This window comes from Melanotaenia boesemani, chromosome 20 (genome assembly GCF_017639745.1).
Source record: "Melanotaenia boesemani isolate fMelBoe1 chromosome 20, fMelBoe1.pri, whole genome shotgun sequence".
Lineage (NCBI taxonomy): Eukaryota > Metazoa > Chordata > Actinopteri > Atheriniformes > Melanotaeniidae > Melanotaenia > Melanotaenia boesemani.
The window spans coordinates 13,437,278-13,457,119 of NC_055701.1; the positions used below are offsets into that span (position 1 = coordinate 13,437,278).

Below are 19,842 nucleotides of genomic sequence, written 5' to 3' on the forward strand. Positions count from 1 at the left end.
TTAATCTAAACATGAAGCTGAATTCAGCATAGGGTGAAAGGTGACACATAGTTGCAAAACTTTGCAACTGTTTCAGTGAACGAGTCATTTAATAAGCCGGGAGTTTGAAGATGATGCAAGATTTCATCTGAGGTGAAAGTAACATGTTGATCCATGCTGTGTGAGAAATATGGAAAGATCTGTAATTTCACCAGACATTGCCAGTATGGTGTTCTGGCTGCACAAAATAAGTCAGGTTGTGTCATGCACTTTGTCAAGAATAACAGTGATCACTCAGTCTTCTCTTTCCTTGCACTCACTCTCTTTCCCTCAACAAACAGAGTCTTTGAAAGCTTACAAGTCTGTGGGCAGACGGCCTTGGTGGTGGGAACTTACAAGGATTTGTTTACAAAATGCAAATCCTGAAAGTTATTGAATATATTCTGTGCTGAACACTTCTGTCTTTCTAAAAAGACAAAGAGGTTGTTACACTGCCGCTATATAGGAAAAAAATAGAGACCCTACTTTACTGTAACACTGGCCGATTCTCTTGTGGCAGGTCCTTCAGTCGAGTGTTTTCTCATCTAAAGCCAGTAGAGGATAAACAGGAAACCACACAGCGTCATTACTGTTACCTTTGATGAAACAGGAAGAGAGGAGCTTCTAAAAGCCATTTTTGCATTGTGAAGTATCAGTGCAGTATGCTGCTTGAAGTAAAAACTAAAACAGTTAAAAAAAAATATATATATATAAAAAAATTATATAAACATTGTATGGCTAATCCTGCACAGACATGAACAAGCCTGACCTGTCTGAACAAGGGTTCTTCCCGTCAGTGTGAAGGCGGAAGTCTTCAGTCTCCACATGTGTTTATCTCCTCAGCCCCATGTCCTGTAGAGGATTTTAAATTGGCAGTCTGAGATACAGAAATGCCTCTGCATTTTCTGTAATGGAAACCAGCTGTACATCCACAGCTTAAGTATGTTGTTCTTTTTCAGATGTAAATTAAACAAAATATATATACAGTTCCAGTCAAACGTTTGGCCACACATACCCCTTAAATTTAAATGATGGGTGGATTCAAACTTTTGACTGGTACTGTAATATATTTTATTTATTTTTTACTAATAAAATACATCTTTGAGCCAGTGGTGTGCTGTTATAGCTATAAATCTCTTTGTTTTGAGATTCAGTTGCTGTTTGGCACAGAACTAGGAGGAGTGTAGACTCTGATTCAGCACCTGCTAATCTACTTTATGATTGTTCTGACTGTAGTTTGGCTGTCTGCTATACAAAGAATACACCTACAGTAGTTTGTTTGTTCTCTGATGTCAACCTGTATGGCAGCTTTCCTCAGGTTATGTCTGAATGAAAGGAAAGATTCATGAGTCTTGTCTCAGCTTTCATTACAGAGAGTTATTGATAGCTGCCAGCAGTGTCTCTGCACTGTCTTATTGAAATGATATTTGACCCCATTGTCCCTCGTGTTTTTTTTCTTTTTACCAATTACCCCAGAAGCAGTGATGATTAATTAAAAAGACTATATAACCCACCCCTAAGTTATTTTCTGTAGAAATCTTTTTATAAATCGCTATCATTACTTCTGTCACTTTTTTAGACATTTTGTGGATCAATAGAACATAATAATGCCTATCTCATTATCAGTTCTGCAGCCTATAGTTTTTACCTCAGGTTATGGCTCTCAGCCTGTCTAGGAACAACAGATTTCTGTCAGGCGGCACCCATAGTCATAATGACAGTGCACTCTTTCATGTGCATTTCCACAGCTTCTTTTCAGTGGCAGTTTAATGGTGATATTACACTCCAGAGGGCCTTCATTGTATTTTAAGAACAGGTTGTGCCATGAATAAAACAACAGGTGTTTTTCTCTCTCTCTCTCTCTCTCTCTCTCTAATGTCACTAAATGCTATCTAAATACTGTTGCACTTACTAAAGTGACCAACTTTAGGTTGCAATGTTTGAAATTGGCACCAGAGTCAACTTCCATACATCATGACGTTGTTCAGGATGATGAAACAGATCCGAGAAGAAGTGATTTGACTTCAGATTTGTGTAATACTCATTTTTTATTTCAACACTGACTACTGGCCCAACTAGTGAGGCAAAATAGGTCAATGCCAACAGGTCTGTTGCAAAATTATAGAACATTTAGAGCATCTGAAGAGCCTAAAAACATAAGATACATATCGGAATGATACATCCAATAGCTGATGGTGTTTTCTTGTATTAGTTTCTTGTTTTTTTTTCAGGATCACTTTTTTGCAGCCAGTCTTGTGTAAAATCCTGCTTTCAGACAGTCAAGTTTTCCACAAAACAAATACTGTAGATGCCATGGCTCAAATCCAAGTTTAGCTCTGCCAATAACACTGAGGTGACATGCCAACCTACCAGCTCTTCTGGAAAATGACAATCAAGGCTTTGCTCAGATGTAACAACACGTGCTAATTAAGATGAATTATTAGATATATGCGGAAGATGAGAAAGGAGAAAGAGGATGAAAACTTTCTTAAAATATCTAACTTGCCAGTTGTTAAACAGTGTTCTTATATCACTGTGTAGAAAATAATATTGTACTTACAGTACTAAATGTACAAGTGTTATCACTTCTTATCTGTTTATGTTCATGAAGAAATATACTAAAAAAGCACATTAGACATATCTTCTTACAGCTACACTGTAATACATTCTAGCAAGTACCACTCAACTTTCACACAATGGAAAGTGCACACAATGTTGTGGAGTAAAGCAAAGACATAACAACCAACCACATCTTACTCTTCCTTTTTTTTAATTGCTGCATATTTTTATCTGTTATAGCACTTATGTATTTGAAAAAATGTTTTGTCTCAAAATTTAAGAAAAGTCTGTTGATTCAAGGCAAAATAGGACAGGGCATACAAAACAGAGTGCCACTTGAAGATAGTGTAAATTACATGTGTGTCTGTATGTGTCTGAGTGTGTGTGCCATGTTATGTTTTTGTGAAATAAGTTTTCAACAAAAGTTTTTTTTCTCTTTGTCCATCAAAATACTTTACTTACAAGTCCAAGTTTAAACATACAAATGCACAATAGACAAGGCCCAGAGTCCGTTTATATGTAATCCACTTATAAAATTTGACCAGTTCCAAATGTCAAGTACAGTATGTCTTACTCTATATTGAAGTAAGGTTTTTCCTTCAGTCTTCCAGTTTTGTAAATAACAATATGGATAATGACGTTTTAATTTCTCTTTATGTAAATGGAAGATAAATATTTTGAAAATTGTATCTATAATATATCATCACAGTCCTTTGATTAAAAACTGTGTGGAAACACACAACACACCTTTTAAAACTGGTACTGTTTTTGTAATGGCTATTTTGTTGGCCCAACTTCAAGTTATCAATCCATAATTCATTTTTAGTATTTAGTTTTAAAGTAATTCAAAAGTATTAAAGTTACACTCTTGAAATCAAATTCAGCCATGTTATATCAAAGTAACCACACTACAAGTAGTGTACATACTCAACCCCTACAACATTAATCATTACTGAGACAATTGTTAAGTTATAAATATGTCAAATTAACAATTTTTGTTATCATGGACTTTTCGGAAACACACTGTAACTAACACACACAGTGTATTTTTAATTTTCTTAATGGATCGCTAGTTTCCTGTGCGCGTCCTCATTGGTTAAAAAAAAAGAAAAAGACAGAGAGAGAAAAAAAGGGGGGGGGGGCACGCGACTGCGTGACGCCGCGGAGACAGAGGGGAGGAGTCAGTTAGAGTCAGTGATCCTTCATGAGGCAACATTGTCTAAGCTAGAGGAGGCTCTCCAGCGTGGCAAATTTTCTCACAAGAATTGCGCGACTAGTGTGTGGGTTTTTTATTTTCTCACCGATCGATAGTCTGATTTTTTGTTAACGAATCGTATACCGCGAAGATTCTTATGTAATCAACGTAAAGATTTGCGTATTAATATCAGTGAAAAGTCGTGGGATTGTGTTTTTTTTTGACGCGCCCGTATACTGCTTATTACTGAGAGAGAGTCTCAACTCGGGTTTCCGTCCTGACATGGACACAGGAATTGTACCCGAAAAGAAAAGGTAACGTTGCTGCTCAAATGTAGCATTTCTGGCATTGTTGTTATAATGATTGTTGGACGGCTTTGGTCTTTTTAAGTTTATTGGTTACTTCTCCTGTGACATTACGGCCTTAATGTCAAGGTTGAACGCGGATTTGGTGGGCTTGTTTGGCTAAATGCTTTTGCTAGCGCTGCTAGTATCGTTAGCAAGCGGCTAATACAGCTAGCTAATAGTCGTGGTACAGACAAATGGCTATTGATCAAATCGTTTCCTTAGGCAATTAGCCGATTCAGGAAATAGATTTCTTTTGTGTGTTTTTCTTGATAATATCTGTGTATACGCGTTTTCCCCATATGTACTTACTACGTCTTTCGTTTTACGAGACTTCCTCGATGCAACACAACCCTTATTTACTTTAGTTTTGACGGTTTACCATTTCTAGTTGCAAATCCCATTAATCAATCAAGATGCACTGTTTTCTGTCAGTTTGTCACAATCGGTGACGATGTTGAGTGAAAAGCTACTGACGCTCACGTGAACAGTGTGGTGTTTGGTTTCTGTTCAAATGTTGAATGTTATTTGATCAGAGAAGCTGTAAAGAAAATTCAGTTTTGTGTACCTTGGAGGCCTTATGAGTCCTCTGTCGGTAACAAAGGCGATTAATGAAATGTTACAGAAGTTTACCCACCAAGGGGATCGACTTTAATCGGTAGCAAAGTGTTGAAACGTGTAATTAGCGGCTGCTAACTTTGACTGTACTGAAGGCCAGAGAAGCAACTGGAATACGTCAGTGTACAGTAAAAATCCAGGACAGCAGTATTTATTTATTTATTTTTAAATATGATCTAGTTGCTTGAGGTTAAAAGTAAACTGGTCAGTCAATGGTTTAATTTTTACGATCCTTGTTATTTATTTTTCTTCAGTCTAAGAAATCCAACAAGCGTGTGATTTACAGTTTATAGACCATAGTAATATATACATAGCACCTTTCAGTGCCTGTTTATTTGATATACATTACGTTGACTGCACTTACAGCAACAACATAAAAATAAAGTTTTATTAATACAAAAATTATGTGATAATACAAATACAGGAATGACTCAAATTATTGGATTTTTAGTTATTTACTTCTTTAGATTAATTGATTACTTTGCAGGCATGAGCAGTTGAATAATAAAAAAAGAAAATATAAATAACACCAATGTTTTTAAGTTTTGATGCTAGTTACTTGGTTTCATTAAAAGGGTGACTATTCTGAAGAGATTTTTGAGGGTAAATTGGGAAGGTTAACACTGGCAATCAGGACACCATTGACTATTTGAAAAATTCTTCTTTTGTAAATAGAATTTTTAAAACCCTTAAATCCTAGAGAACTATGTTGTACTGCTTTTAATGATTTATGTAAAGCATTTTGAATTTTCTTGTGCATGAATTGTGCTATACAAATAAGCTTGCTTTGCCTAAGTTAAATCAGCAAGACTTTTCCTATATTTAAATCATGGAAAATTGTAGGGCGTGTTTTATTTTATTTTGTCCGAATTGATTTGCGCACATATTGCGATGATGCTGAAACAATAGAGTGTGCAGCTTTAATTGTAACGGATGGATGATTCTGGAAAAAAATGTGATTCACAATTGTTATGCTTAGAATTGAAATCACGATGTTCTCAACTCTGAAATCTTTCGTTGCATTCTCTAATGGGGAAAACATACAGAAACAACACTTAACACATTATCAACTATTGTTAGGCTTTTTAAAATTATTATTACCACAGTTGTTGTGGTGACATAAATACAATACAGTTCAGTATTTGTTGCTGTGACTTAAGGGAGCTCACCAGATGGCATCTATGGCGAAAACATTGCAGTCTGGTCCAGTCATTGAGGGAGATGGCCTTTAGTATGTTTTGATTGTTGTCTATTGTGGTGCAGGTCAGTTTATCCAAAATGAGAGGGCATCCTTTAAGACCTGTGCTAAGGCCTTGCCTGTATGGTCTTCAGGGGAAAAAGCTATCTGTAAGCACCGGCTTTTGATTGTGAAATCAAGCACTATAAAATTAACCGTTGGGCTCAAATACCATGATCTGACTGGACCATTAATCAGATATTATTGATTTCCCGCAATTTTGCCATGACCACTTCCCGCTGCTTATTGTACATTTCAGGGAAGCGGAATGTTTGAAAAGTAGTTGCAGGAGTGTATCGAGTACCGTTTGTCTAGAGTGTTGATCATCTTCCAAAATCCCTCATGTTGTACAGTGTTTATTGGGGCCAAATCTTTGCCCAGGTGAGATGTTATAGCTGCTGTGATCTCCTTATGCCTACTGGAGTTTTGTGGGTTTGGCATTGCATTGTGCAAGATTCCGGTTATTGATGACTTATGTTTGTTTCTTGCTTTGTGCAGCTTCATCATGCTGTACTTTGTGGTGACGTTCATGGTGATTGTAGAGATTTGTGGTGTTGCCTTGCAGTTCTGCACCCAGGGCAAAAACACACTTTACAGTGAAACTCACAATGTTTGTTATTGTCTGGCTTAAATCCACAATACTTCCACATCACTGAATGCAAACCATTTTTGGATACGAGTTTGGTTCGGGTTATCTTGCAGCCATAAAAGGGGCTGAACTAATAATTAAACCAGACAGCCTGCATCAAGGCAATAATGAGAAGATGTTCATGGGTTTTATTTACATGCCTCAAAGAAATGACAACTATTACAGCTGACTGTAAAAGAGATTAACTTGTTCATGCATTCTCAGACTCTTCATTGGGTATATTGCTGAACTAAGGCCTTTTCTTTTTAGTAAATGTTGGCTAGTAAAAGCTCAGATTCTTCAACTAAAACAATCAAATTGGAGCCTAAAATGGCACACATAATGGTTATTGTGAGATCTGTAAGTCCTCTGAAAAGATGATGGTTCAGAAAGAAACAAGATTACCATAGAAGTGGATAACAGATCGTATTCAGAGTCATAGACGGGTATAGTAGCCAGGTTATAAAATAACAACAGACATCCATTCAAAGAGAAGAAGCCTGTAAGACCACACAAGCAGGAAAATTAATTTACAGTGAAACAGAATGCTCAATAATTAGGCCATGTTTTAAAAGTTAGCCACTGGAAAACTACATGTGAAATATTTAAACTCACTTGGGGTGCAAAAAACTTTTTAAGTTTTGTTTTTGTCCTACATGTTGGAAAAAGACAACAGATGAAGCAGTTATAGAGTTGACCTGCTATTCCTGTCCTTCAGCTTCAAGCTGCTGCTCCAGTAATGTTTTTTATTTTGACAACTGCATTCAGCTGCCCCAGAGGATTTACTCATTGTCTGCTTGGTTTGAAATTTGGCACTGTGTTTAGAGCTCGGTAAAGGGTCAACATTGGCTTTGATTACATTAAATAGGAACTCTATCCAGTGTTGCAGGCTTGCTTGATTTAGTTTGAACTGGTCTGTGAGGTGTTTTGGTATTACTTATGTCTCATCTCTTAATCACTGGGGCTTGACGTCAGTGGGAGTGGCCAAATGTGTGTAGTGATTTACTAGCTGGCAATTGGTAGATTGTTTTCAAGACATTCAAGCTGCAGGCTTGCTACAACTTGTAAAAGAAACTAGGTCACTGGCTGGTGTAGAGAACAGATATTTGTTGTTTCATTTTTATGTTTTGTTGTTGACAGCTAAAATAGAAAAATCTTTGCTGCAGCCTTCATTTTATGAAGTCACAGTGGAATATGGTTGGTCCTTACTGATATTGACATGTTTAACCAAATGGAAGGGAAGGAGCAGAAATATTATCCAATAAAAATACAAAGGCTTTAGAGGACATCCGATCACATTAGATTGATTACATTACATTATTAATTTCAGAACAGATAATGCTTTGCTATTATTATTATTATTCTGGAAACTATTTTTGCCTTCTTGAGAAATAACTAAAGCAGTTATGAGTTTTACAGAGGATCACAAACAATGCAAGAAGCATGTATTTAAACCATATCTATTCACAGTGTTAAGATTTTGTACTTCTGTGAAGAATTTAATTGCGCATATCATACTTTCTTCCATGTATTCATCGGTAGTTCATGGTATGATGTACCCAAAATATGCCCATGTGGCTCTTTCCGGTCTCAAATGTTCCTTTCTTTGTACTGGGGCCTTGTCATGTCCTAGCTGCAGTTAGAAGTAGCAGTGGTAGCCAAGTTTAAAATAAAACTGTTTGCAGTCAACATTTTTAATTGATAGTTTGTCCAATCCAATTAAATTTTAAGACAATTTTTACTAACAGTATTTTTTTAATATTATGAAAAAAAATAGAAAATTGCACAAAGCTTAATTTATTTCAGTAATTCAACCTTAAAAGGTAAACTAACATATAGATATATAGATTATTATATGCAAAGTGAGATATTCCAAGCATTTATTCATTATAATTTTGATGTTGTGTTTTGTATTACAGCTAATGATAACCCAAAAATCATTATCTCAGAAAATTAGAATATTACATTAAATCAATATATATATATATATATATATATATATATATATAGCCCCTTTTGCATGACTTACTGCCTCAGTGCAGCGTGGCATGGATGTGGCACTGCTGGGGTGTAATGGAAGACAAGGATGCTTCAGTAGTGGCCTTCAACTCCTCTGCATTGCTCGGCCTCTTGTGTCTCATCTTTCTCTTGGCAATGCTGGGGTTCAGGTCAGGAGAGTTTGCTGGTCAATCAGGTACAGTAATCCCTTGGTCATCGAACCAGGTTTTGGTTCTTTTGGCAGTGTGGGCAGGTGTCAAGTCCTGCTGGAAAATAGTCAGCAACTCCACAAAGCTTTTCTGCTGAAGGAAGCATGAAATGCTCTAACATCCCCTGGTGGATGGCTGCGTTGATTTTGGACTTAATAAAGCCCGGTGGACCAATACCGGCAGATGACATGGCTCCCCAGATCAACACAGGCTGTGGAAACTTCACGCTGCACTGAGCATTTAAATGCAGAGGAGTCCTTTGCAGGTGTGGCACTTACAGGCTACAACATTGAACCTTTTCACACTATTCTAATTTTCTGAGATTTTAACTTTTGGGTTTTCATAAGTTGTAAGCCATAATCAAAATTATAACAAATAAATGCATAAAATATCTCACTTTGGATATAATGAGTCTATATATTAGTTTACCTTTTTAAATTGAATTACTGAGTTAAGTAAAATTAAGTTTTGTGTGGTATTTTATTTTTATTTTGTTTCACTTGCGTGTAGGTTTAAAACCTTTCAAAGCTCTATTTTCTTCATGTCTCTGTGTGTCCATTAAAAAACAATCTTATTACCTATAATAAAAAATATAGATGACACGAAACTTAATTTCACTACAAAAAAGAGATTATCTTTGGCCTTTCTTCACTTTTCAGTGTTGCAGTAATTTCCCAGATTGCCTTATATAAGATCATGTTAACTGTCATGGTAAACAGTACTGACAGTGAGAACGTTTATCTTCTAAAATAGGTCAGCCCCTAGTAACAAAATACACAAGCAGCAGCTCTAGCAGAACTGGTCAAGGTGATCTTTGTGCCCCCTCCCCCCCTCATGTTGATGTATAATTCACCTACTCGACCTCACATCTGTCAACATCTTCATATTTCTTTCCACATTGTAACACTCATTCATAAAGTCAAGTCTAGAATGAAGGAAGCCATATTGCAAACATGTCAAACTAAAATGTGAAGCAGAGGGCTGCTGGGTGTGCATGACTGCGGTTTAATAGCGTTATGTAATAGTGGCCTCTCTGCTGGCCTTTGGAGGGTTGTTTTCACTGCATGTTCCATGTAGGAAAAATTAAATAGATAAAAGCTGCTTAGTGGTAGTTCAGATTTTAAAATTATGAAGACAAGTCAGCTACAGAAACCCTTTTTTTTTTCTTCTATTGACTATATATCAAGTGATTGGGACAGAAGAGTGTAAAGTAATTCTTTGTCAGTACTGTATGCTTTAGAACTGGAAAAAAAAATCAAGAACATGTCCTGTTTGTGCACTTATCTAAACTTTTATCAATCTCAAAGTCTTTATCAGAGTTGATTAGAAAGCTTAGATATTATTAAAGTGGCCTAACAAATATAATCTCAAATGTAGAGTTTGGTAAACATCCTTCTTTGTAATGTGCTGAAGAATTAGGTAGCGTTTAAATGAAGTGGTGACACAGTGGGTTTTAGCCACTGCAGTAAACAATTTTTTTTGTTTGCAAGTACTTGTCATCTATTCGTTAAATATAGTTTCATATAATAAAGAACCCTCATCAATGCGTTTTGGAGATAGTGGTTGAAGTAGGATAAAATAAAGATTTGAAAAGAAGATGATGTTGACACTGTCATCAACTGCAGTGATACCCAGATATGTTCTAACCCAAGGGATTGACAGAAGCTATAGAAATAGTGGTATTGACAGTAGAAACAGTGAAAGTGCTTTTCTTTGTGGCCTCAACTACGACTACATGTTTGCTGAAATACAAATATGTTAAAGTACCACTCAAACATTTGGTATAGAGCTGAGCGTAGGGCTGGGTGATGTGGCCTAAAACTGATATCCTGATTATTTTATTTTTTTTTTTGGCTTTATTCCAATACACGATATACATCCTGATGTTTTAACATCTCCTCTAAAACACTAAATATTGAATTCAACATGATCATGCATAAAAAGACACCAGAAGGATTTAAGTAAGCTCAGCAAAATTTATTTTTGTGATCCCTCACTCCCCCACCCACCCAGAAAATTCTCCTGCGCACATGCATGTTGTTTCTGGAGAGAAAGAGTCTTGGAGACATGGGCGCATGCAGATAGCTAGCTAGCTTGCAAGCTAGCTTATGAGCGGGAAGAGATGGAAGCTGAATGCGTGACTACTGTTTTAAGCAGTGATGTGCCTCAGAAATGACATGAATGACGAAAAGGCTGTGTGTGTTTCCCAATAGACTTGAAGTTCTTCGTACATAAAATAAACGAATTCAAACTATATTACATAAATTGAGTAATTATACAAAATAAAATAAACAAACCAGATCTTTTGCGGGTGGCATGGGATCAGTGTGCCCCTCTCATATATAATGGTCGGGGAAAAACTTTTATTACATTTTTATGAGTGCAGGTCCCTGGTTCAAAATAAAAAGTTTGAAATGGAAAAATCACAATGAAGTTAAATTAAGTAGAGTTTTAAATCCTGCTGGTGTCTTTTTTAGCATAATGCACCTAATAATAATCTCTGATTGGATCCCTAATTGGTCCCTTATTTGGTCTGCATTCTAAGTTTGGATAAGATGAAAGTAGAAGAGGTGCTTAAGACTTGCTGTTGAACACTGATCCAATATTTTTTTTTGTGGGGGTTAGGTTTCTCTAAGTTATATTGATAGTTGTCCATATTGATAATGAGGCTTTGATGATAGTTGCAAGTGCACATAATCCCAAAGTGTTTACAGACCGTTTTAGACTTGGATCATCACCGGGTTTGTGACTTCCTGAGAGACAAAAGGTCTTGCTCAGATCTGAAAATACCTTTTCTCCAGAGAACTAATTATGTTTATTGTGGATCAGTTTGCGCATCATATGTATATAATGGGAAATTTTACTCAAATGGAAATCTCCTGTAACCTGCCAGTTGATTTAATTTGCAGTAGGCTAATTTTAGTTAATGGTCAATTTTCTGGTCAGAGAGCCTAAAAAAAAAAAAACAGTGTGAAATTGGTCATTGCTGTAAGTACTTAGCAGATCAGTTTCAATTTGGTGTGCATTTCAGAGCCAATTGTTTTTGAATTGTGTATTTGTTGTGATGCTGTTCTAGTGGTCATCCTAATGCATTTGGGGTTTTGAGGTGGAATTTGTGTGAGGAATGGAAATGTACATTCAGTAGTGGTCAGGGTAACATTACTTTGATGAGCCAGTCTTATAAAATTAATGGTCATAAACACACTTGCATACACAATAAAAACAGTTGGGTAAGGATAGTTGCATAATTCACCGTTTTATTGTTCAAGGGCAACTTTACAATAGCTTGAATTGCATTCTTGTAAGTCCGCTTCAAAGGGCATTTATCTTAAGATCTTGTTTACAGATTAGTGGTGGCCCTTTAGAAATCCTTGTATAAATACAGTATGTATATTGGATCTGTTTAATAAAGGCAGTATGCAGTTGCGAGAGCTGCTGTGCTATAAGTGAAACTGTCTGTGTTTACTTTCATATCCCTTGTCTCGGCAGATTTGTTGAACCAAGCTTATAAATGTCAAAATGTTTGGTGTGGGAATGTAGCTTGGCTCTGCACCAAAAGACAGACAGCCCATCCACCCAGCCAATCTCTTGAGTGGGTGGGCTCTACTTCTTTTGGACAGCAGCCAGTAAGATATTTGAAAATGGCCATCTATGTAAATGTGTTCAGACAGTGCTTTGGTCATGAGGTTGCTTGTTTGGCCTCCAGCTACTTAAAGCAACCACAGACCAGAGGCTGACCAAACACCCTACATAAACCCCAGTTAGGAGCCATGTCAGCTCTTGTGGCATCCTTATCAAATCCACTCGGTGACCAGGTTGAGGCTCATCCATTTGCTGTCTCCCACAGGGTGAGTTCAGAGCGTCGGAAGGAGAAGTCAAGGGATGCAGCAAGATGCCGTCGTGGGAAAGAGTCAGAGGTGTTCTTCGATCTGGCCAAGCTGCTGCCCCTCCCCCACAGTGTCAGCTCAAGCCTGGACAAGGCCTCCATCATGAGGGTGACCATCAGTTACCTGCGCATGAGGAAACTACTCTGCATAAGTCAGTATATGTAGTTATACTTGATACTTGATCAAGTTTAGCTTGAAACAAAACTTTTTTTTTTTTATATAGTTTTTAGACTTGGCTTCAAAATACTTAAATACAGAATCTAGACTGAATTGCATTTAATTGTAGTTGGAAGCCATCTTCATATTCTATAAAGAAGACAGCTTGAAGAGAGTGAAAGAAACAGTGATTACAGATTGAACTGGGAAATAGGGGACACACTAATAAGTCCTGAAACGCTGAGTCATCAGCAACAAAATTACGCAAACACATGCAGATAATTTTACTAATAATGTGTGTATGTCACTGTGATTGCCTGCTAACAATTTTAGACATATTCTTTTATGTTCTTGGCTTAATCTGTTTTTGTTTTTCCCCCTCTCATCTTGCTTTTATCTGTCATTACTCCTCCTCTCCTTTCTCTATCTCTTATAGATGAGCCAATGGCAGAGGAGGAAACAGAGCTTGATATTCAGCTAAACAGCTCTTACCTAAAGGCTTTGGACGGCTTTCTCATGGTGCTGTCTGAAGATGGAGATATGATCTATCTCTCTGAGAATGTCAACAAGTGCCTCGGGCTGGCACAGGTTGGTTCGATATGACCTGGTGTGTTAGACACAGGGAATTTGGAAAGCAAAAATTTTAAGGCTAAGAAATTTATTTTTTACTCTATTTGTATTACTCTATAATACTAAATGAGTAGTGGTTATTTTTGTACAGATGGTGTTAAAGCTCTGTAGAGCAGGGGTGTCCAAAGTTGGTCCTCGAGTGCTGCTGTCCTGCAGAATTTCCAATGTTTCCTGTTTCAACACACCTGACTCAAATTAAATAGATCCAGCAGCCTATTAAGGTTTGCACAATGACTCATCAATTTGAGTGAGGTGGTTTTGGAGCAGGGACACATCAAAAACCTGCAGGATTGTGGCCATTGAGGACAGGAGCTGGGCACCCCTGCTGTAGAGTAAATAAGAAAAATCTGCAACTACATGTAGATTTTATGTGATATGTTAGACACTTCAGTAAAAATAAGTACATGATAAAGGAAGTTTAATTAATAATTCCTTTTATGTGACATCTTTCTTTTTCTCTTTTTTGGGGGGGCTGTCTGCTACAGTTTGACCTGACTGGACACAGTGTTTTTGACTTCACACATCCCTGCGATCAGGAGGAGCTAAGGGAGATGCTTATCCACAGAACGGGTGAGGATTGTCATATTGTACGACCTACAATTAACAAATAGACACAAAAGCCCTCTGTGAGGTTGGCTAGTGCTCCTATCAATAAGACCAGTTCACTGTCAGCTGACAAATCCATAATGAAAGACTGTCACAATAAGTGGTTTCCATCTCATGAGCAGAGTGATCAGAGTTGGCTTTTATGACCTTTCCTTTCGTTAATCACTGGCACATTTGTTGCTTTGCTTGCTCAGCATATTTTAGCCTTGATGTTTTAGAATGCATTCACAACAGGACAATCTGCTAGATTCGATTTGGGACTTCACCTTCACTTCTCAGACGAATTGGACCTTTAAAATAATGTGTTACACTCTCTGCCAGAGGTGGCACTGCACCAAGAACAACTTTGATTTCTAGTACATAACTAAATATGGAGACACATGCATAAGATCCTAGCAGTCTTGGGTTAATCAGAATTATTTCAGAACTTTTACCGAATTGTTCCACGTTTGGCCTCAAGCTATTTCTCATGTTTAGAGCCACCTATCGCCCCACGCATGCATATGTATTGGTTGTGTTTACCCACAATGCCGTGCACTGAACAATGCACCTTTTTTTGTAGTCTGCTTTCTGTATTTGGTCCACTTGAAATGGACATAGACCTGCATTTGTAGGTACACAGTCTGTTTCTTTGATTCAAATCAGTTTATTTGTGCATTTATAATACCCCAAACAAAGCAAACTTTCCGAATGGATTAGTATTTGAATAAAAAAGGCTCATGTGAATGTGCCCTTAGTATATTGTATTTGTGTATCTTTGTTTACAATTAAGTGCTAATTTGTAGCAGATTTTCTGTGAAAATCTAGTTGAAACTTAAGTTAGCAGTGAATGCAAATTTGCTTTTATTTATTTTTTTAAGTCTACATAACAGAGGAAACTGATATTGTCTGCTGTAACTGCTGATAACGTCACTTCCTTTAATGAACTTTTCTATGGTTCACCACAGTACAAAAGCTTTACAGCTTAATGTCTTAAAATAAATCTGAATTTCTGGCAGTTAACAAAGTCTTATTAAAAAGAGCAATGAAAGTGCAGTTGAAAATGTCAACAATAACTGTTGCAGTAGCAACACAATATGCTGGTTTTCCCCTTTTAAATGTGACTTCACACCTGTTTTTGTTATTTCAGGTTCCAAGAAAGTCAAGGAATCAAACACAGAGCGTAGCTTTTTTCTCCGAATGAAATGCACCCTCACAAGCAGAGGCCGCACTGTCAATGTCAAATCAGCTACTTGGAAGGTAATTCATAGTGGAACGAATAAGTTAATGTACTTGCAGGAATACATTTAACACAGAACTCTTGGCACAATTTTCTTAGTGCAATTGTTACTGTTTAATTGTTTAATTGTTCCTTATAGTGTTTGAACATCACAGCTAATCGTTTATCAGATTTTGCAGAACATTTAATAGTCTGGGTTAAAATGTTCTGTAATTACATTCTACTTATTCTATTAACTTTTATTAAACTGCATGATGGATGTCCATTGAAGTTGTAGGACCCGTTATGTCTCAGTTCACTTGCAATGGTGGCAATAATGAAGCTGTATGATGACAGATGTTGTGTTGATTACCCCTCCATTCTTAAGGCTACAAGACAGCAAAGCAGGGGGGTGAACTAAATAATTGTAATTTATATTTTTTGCATTCCTTTGTGAAATTAATGTTGGAATCACAAAATTGTCTTTTTTTTACTTTAGAAAACCATCTCTGGAGTCCCAAAACGGTAATGGTTGTATTTCTGCTGTTGTCTCTGTAGGTGCTTCACTGCTCAGGTCATGTGCGTGTTTATGACATTCAAGTCGAGCAGGCCACTGATGGACACAAGGAACCACCTGTCCCCTACCTTGTTTTGATCTGTGACCCCATCCCCCACCCTTCCAACATTGAAGTCCCTCTGGATACCAAGACCTTCCTCAGCCGCCACACAATGGACATGAAGTTCACATATTGTGATGAGAGGTTAGTTTGAATGAGTATTGAATGCTTAAGTGCTTACAAAGAGATCAAATATTATTTAGCTGTTTAACCTGCCTGTGTTTGTCCCTCCGTCCCCCATCAGCTGCCATTAACAGAACTCTTATTAGAATAATCACACAGAGCCACCTAGTGCTCAATGCAGATACTACAAAAAATAGCTTATAACAAAATGTATGCTTTCCCCCCCCCCCAGAATCACCGAGCTCATGGGTTATGACCCGGAGGACCTGTTGAACCGTTCTGTGTATGAGTACTATCATGCTCTGGACTCAGACCATCTTAACAAGACTCACCACAATTGTAAGCAAAACAAAGAATGCACTAAACTTGACTTGAAACATGAAATGTTCTTGAAAATTAAAGCAAACTTAATGTGCTAATTTTAACTAACTTCTTGTCAAAATTGTAAAGAAATCATGTTCCCTGTGTGCACAGTGTTCGCAAAGGGCCAGGTCAGCACAGGCCAGTACCGGATGCTGGCAAAGAGAGGCGGCTTTGTATGGGTGGAAACACAGGCCACCGTTATCTACAACAACAAGAACTCCCAGCCACAGTGTGTTGTCTGTGTAAACTTTGTCCTCAGGTACTATTGTCTTTGAGTAGTTACTATGTTTGGAGTATATGAAATATGTATCTATTCAATTTTTTTAAGTTCGATGTTTAAAGACTTGAACAAAACATGGATTTAAAACACGGCATTTGTGAATACTTTCATAACTACTGCAAAATAGTTATGTAACAGCTGTAATAACTGATGTTTCTGTCTTTATCAACAGTGGCATCCAGGAAGAGAAACTAATACTGTCTCTGGAACAGACTGAGGATGTGAAGCCAGTGAAGGAGGAACAACAAGAGGAAGAAAAGGCTACAGTTGAGAGCAGCACACCCACCCTGCCGAAGGAGGATAAGGGTCCAGAGCTGGATGTGATCAAGCTCTTTACACAGGTGGAAGAGCCCCAAAAACCACCTAGCCTGTATGACCAGCTAAAGGAACAGCCTGAGGCCCTCACCCTCCTAGCCCCAGCAGCTGGAGACACAATCATCTCCCTGGACTTCAGCACTCCTGGTTTGTGACCACAAGATTGTGATAAATTTTACACAGAATAAATCAATTTATATTCAAATGAATGACATCATTTTACTGACATATCTTCTGGTATAGAATCAGAGATCCACCTGCTGAAGGATGTTCATCTCTACAATGATGTAATGCTTCCTTCCTCAAGTGACAAGTTGGCTCTGCCCCTGTCCCCTCTGCCACCCAGCGAACCTCTCCATGTCTCTAGCACCACCTCTGAGGAGGGAAAACCCAAGAACTTTGCTCCAGCCCCAGCTATTACCCCAACCACACAAAGTCCTGCTGAGGTAAATTATTACAGTCAACTTTTAGTTTACTTCTTCTTTTCCTTGTCCAGTTAATATATCTAAAAGGTGATTGATCTCCATTTGTCTTCTCTTTAGACTGAAAGCCCTATGGACTTTTGTTTTCCCATGGATTCAGATATGAACTCAGATTTCAAAATAGACTTAGTGGAGAAGCTGTTTGCTATTGACACAGAGTGTAAAACCCCCTTCAATACACAGGTAATCATACCAGGAGGTTCTGCACATCTTACTGCTTTTAAATAAGTTAGAATAACACAAAACCCAATTTCTCAATATTCAGATTTATTAAACTTTTTTTTCTCCGCTTCAGGCAATGGAAGATTTTGATCTGGAGATGTTGGCCCCCTACATCCCCATGGATGATGATTTCCAGCTTCGATGTCTCACCCCAGATGAGTCACTGTCTTGTGGACCAGACAAACCTCTTGAGAGTTCTCCAGCCCCCCTCACAGAGGATGCTCAAAGCTATTCCAGCTCCCCATTCAGTGCACCAGACAGTCGTGCAGCTTCCCCACCACCACCTGAGCTCATCAGTGCTCCACCTCCGACCATTGTCATTACACAAATGTAAAGTTTGCAAAATGCCCCTTTTTTTTTTAATTTATTTTTAATGTCTTATAGTGCAGTTGGTTAAATGCTATTATTGTTGTACTGCAGAGTCCCGCAGTTGGATAAAAATGTCTCCCTCAAGACCCTGGTAGCTCAGAACACACAGCGCAAAAGAAAACTGAGTGACCTCAAGGATATTGTTGTACAGGTTGGTACAATAATCCAATAAATATTGTTCCTAAAGTTTCACTGTTACAGATGAGTTTGAGGATTTGTATTTGATTATTTTCTTAGGGAATTGCATCCCAAGAGCAACTAGAAAAAGGCAAAAAACTGAAGCCAGAGTCAGAGTCTGGAACAACTAGGACCATAGTTCTCGTGACTTCAGGTAAATAATTAGATCTTTTGTAGAAATCTTAACGTGTCACTTAAAACTAAAGTAAGTCACAACTATCTTTTTTTTTTCTTTTTTAGATATGGCAAGTCGACTGCTTGGCACCACTTTAGAGGGCACCAGCTCCCCTTTCACCCTGCCGCAGCTCACTCGCTACGACTGCGAGGTGAACGCCCCCCTACAGGGTCGTCAGTACCTGCTGCAGGGGGAGGAGCTACTGCGTGCTCTGGACCACGTCAACTGAGTCAGTGCTTCACTGCTAGACTAGACTGGACACTACAATTAGTCCCTCACGTTGTTACTTCCTCTCCAAGAATCTCCAACCCACCTAATGCCTACCCTACTTCCCCTTATTTATGTTATCTCTGAGTTTTGACTATAGTTTGGCTGCGGTTTGTGCACGTCATGTGATTTTTGCAGCATTCCACCGTGACAAACAACATAGCAGCATCTTGGTTTTGGTGCAAGGGATTCCAGCACCATAAGATGTCCAGTTTTTGTTTTTCTCTCCCCCACTCTCTCTCTCTGTCTTCGGGGGAGTTTCTCAGCACACAGCGCCTTGACAGATGACCCTTTTCCAGCAGGTCACTGCAGAACTGGGCGCTACTGCCAGCAGTGTATTGTAAGCTTCAGTCGCACAATTTATATTTTCTTAAAAACAAAAATATTACCAGCAATATATATTAAGCCTTTTTAAAGTAGTTTTAATGGAATACGAACAATTTTATTTTCCTCCCATACTTGTATGTTGTAGTACTTGTAACTAACAGAAGTCCTTAGTCCAAAAATATGAACATATTGTTTAAACCAAAAGTGGTTTGAATGTTATCTCCATTTAAGTGCTGTCTTTGATCTATTTACATTTAATTGTGTAGCAGTCCAGTACATGTCACTTTATTACTTTAGTGTAAGTGTTTGTCATTGTACATATACCAGGGAAATTTTGATTTACTCAGTATGACTTCACAGCTCAATGCAAGTAACTTCTTTACTTTCAATTCTCATCTAGGATTGGCATTTTTCTTTTACATGAAGTAAATTCATGTTTTTGATCATAACTGTGTGCAGCATACTCAAAGTAGTCAGTTTAAAGATGTAGAATCACATTGCTCTCATGTAATCATCATAAAATGTGACTTGTCAGACTTTCTTGCTCATTTAATGGTAGTCAGTTTAATACCGTTGCCCCTTGCCATAGTGTTGCCTCTCATGCTTCTTTTGCTGTTTAACAATAAATGGCTTTAATAAAGTGCACTATGTGAGATTGCACAATCTTTTATTTTACAAATCATTTTAGGCTGCTGTTTATTGCAGAGGTAGAAATTGTAGAAACCCAGACATGAATGGCAGATATTTGATGCTTCAAACTTTGAGAAATTACATTTGGAGATTTAAATTAACTGTGATCCACTGACGTTTCAAGAAAAGGAGGAACAGGTAAAGCTATTCTT

General features: G+C 37.7%; 1 protein-coding gene across 1 annotated transcript; it reads left to right on the plus strand.

The window, feature by feature from the left end:
• The first annotated feature begins 3,779 nt into the window (after positions 1-3,779).
• On the plus strand, positions 3,780-19,643 carry hif1aa (hypoxia inducible factor 1 subunit alpha a). The gene is made up of 15 exons (XM_041971108.1): positions 3,780-4,086; positions 12,654-12,844; positions 13,286-13,437; positions 13,965-14,049; positions 15,215-15,324; positions 15,842-16,044; positions 16,256-16,362; positions 16,498-16,645; positions 16,839-17,128; positions 17,225-17,427; positions 17,524-17,646; positions 17,759-18,015; positions 18,106-18,205; positions 18,292-18,385; positions 18,472-19,643. The coding sequence occupies exons 1-15, from the start codon at positions 4,055-4,057 to the stop codon at positions 18,633-18,635; spliced, it is 2,259 nt and encodes a 752-aa protein (XP_041827042.1). The 5' UTR covers positions 3,780-4,054; the 3' UTR covers positions 18,636-19,643.
• The last annotated feature ends 199 nt before the right edge of the window (positions 19,644-19,842 follow it).

Coding starts and splice junctions, on each gene's coding strand:
- hif1aa (XM_041971108.1), top strand. CDS start 4,055: ATGGACACAGGAATTGTACCCGAAAAGAAAAG. Junction 17,428..17,523: donor CCACACAAAGTCCTGCTGAG/GTAAATTATTAC, acceptor TCTTCTCTTTAG/ACTGAAAGCCCTATGGACTT. Junction 18,016..18,105: donor ACCATTGTCATTACACAAAT/GTAAAGTTTGCA, acceptor GTTGTACTGCAG/AGTCCCGCAGTTGGATAAAA.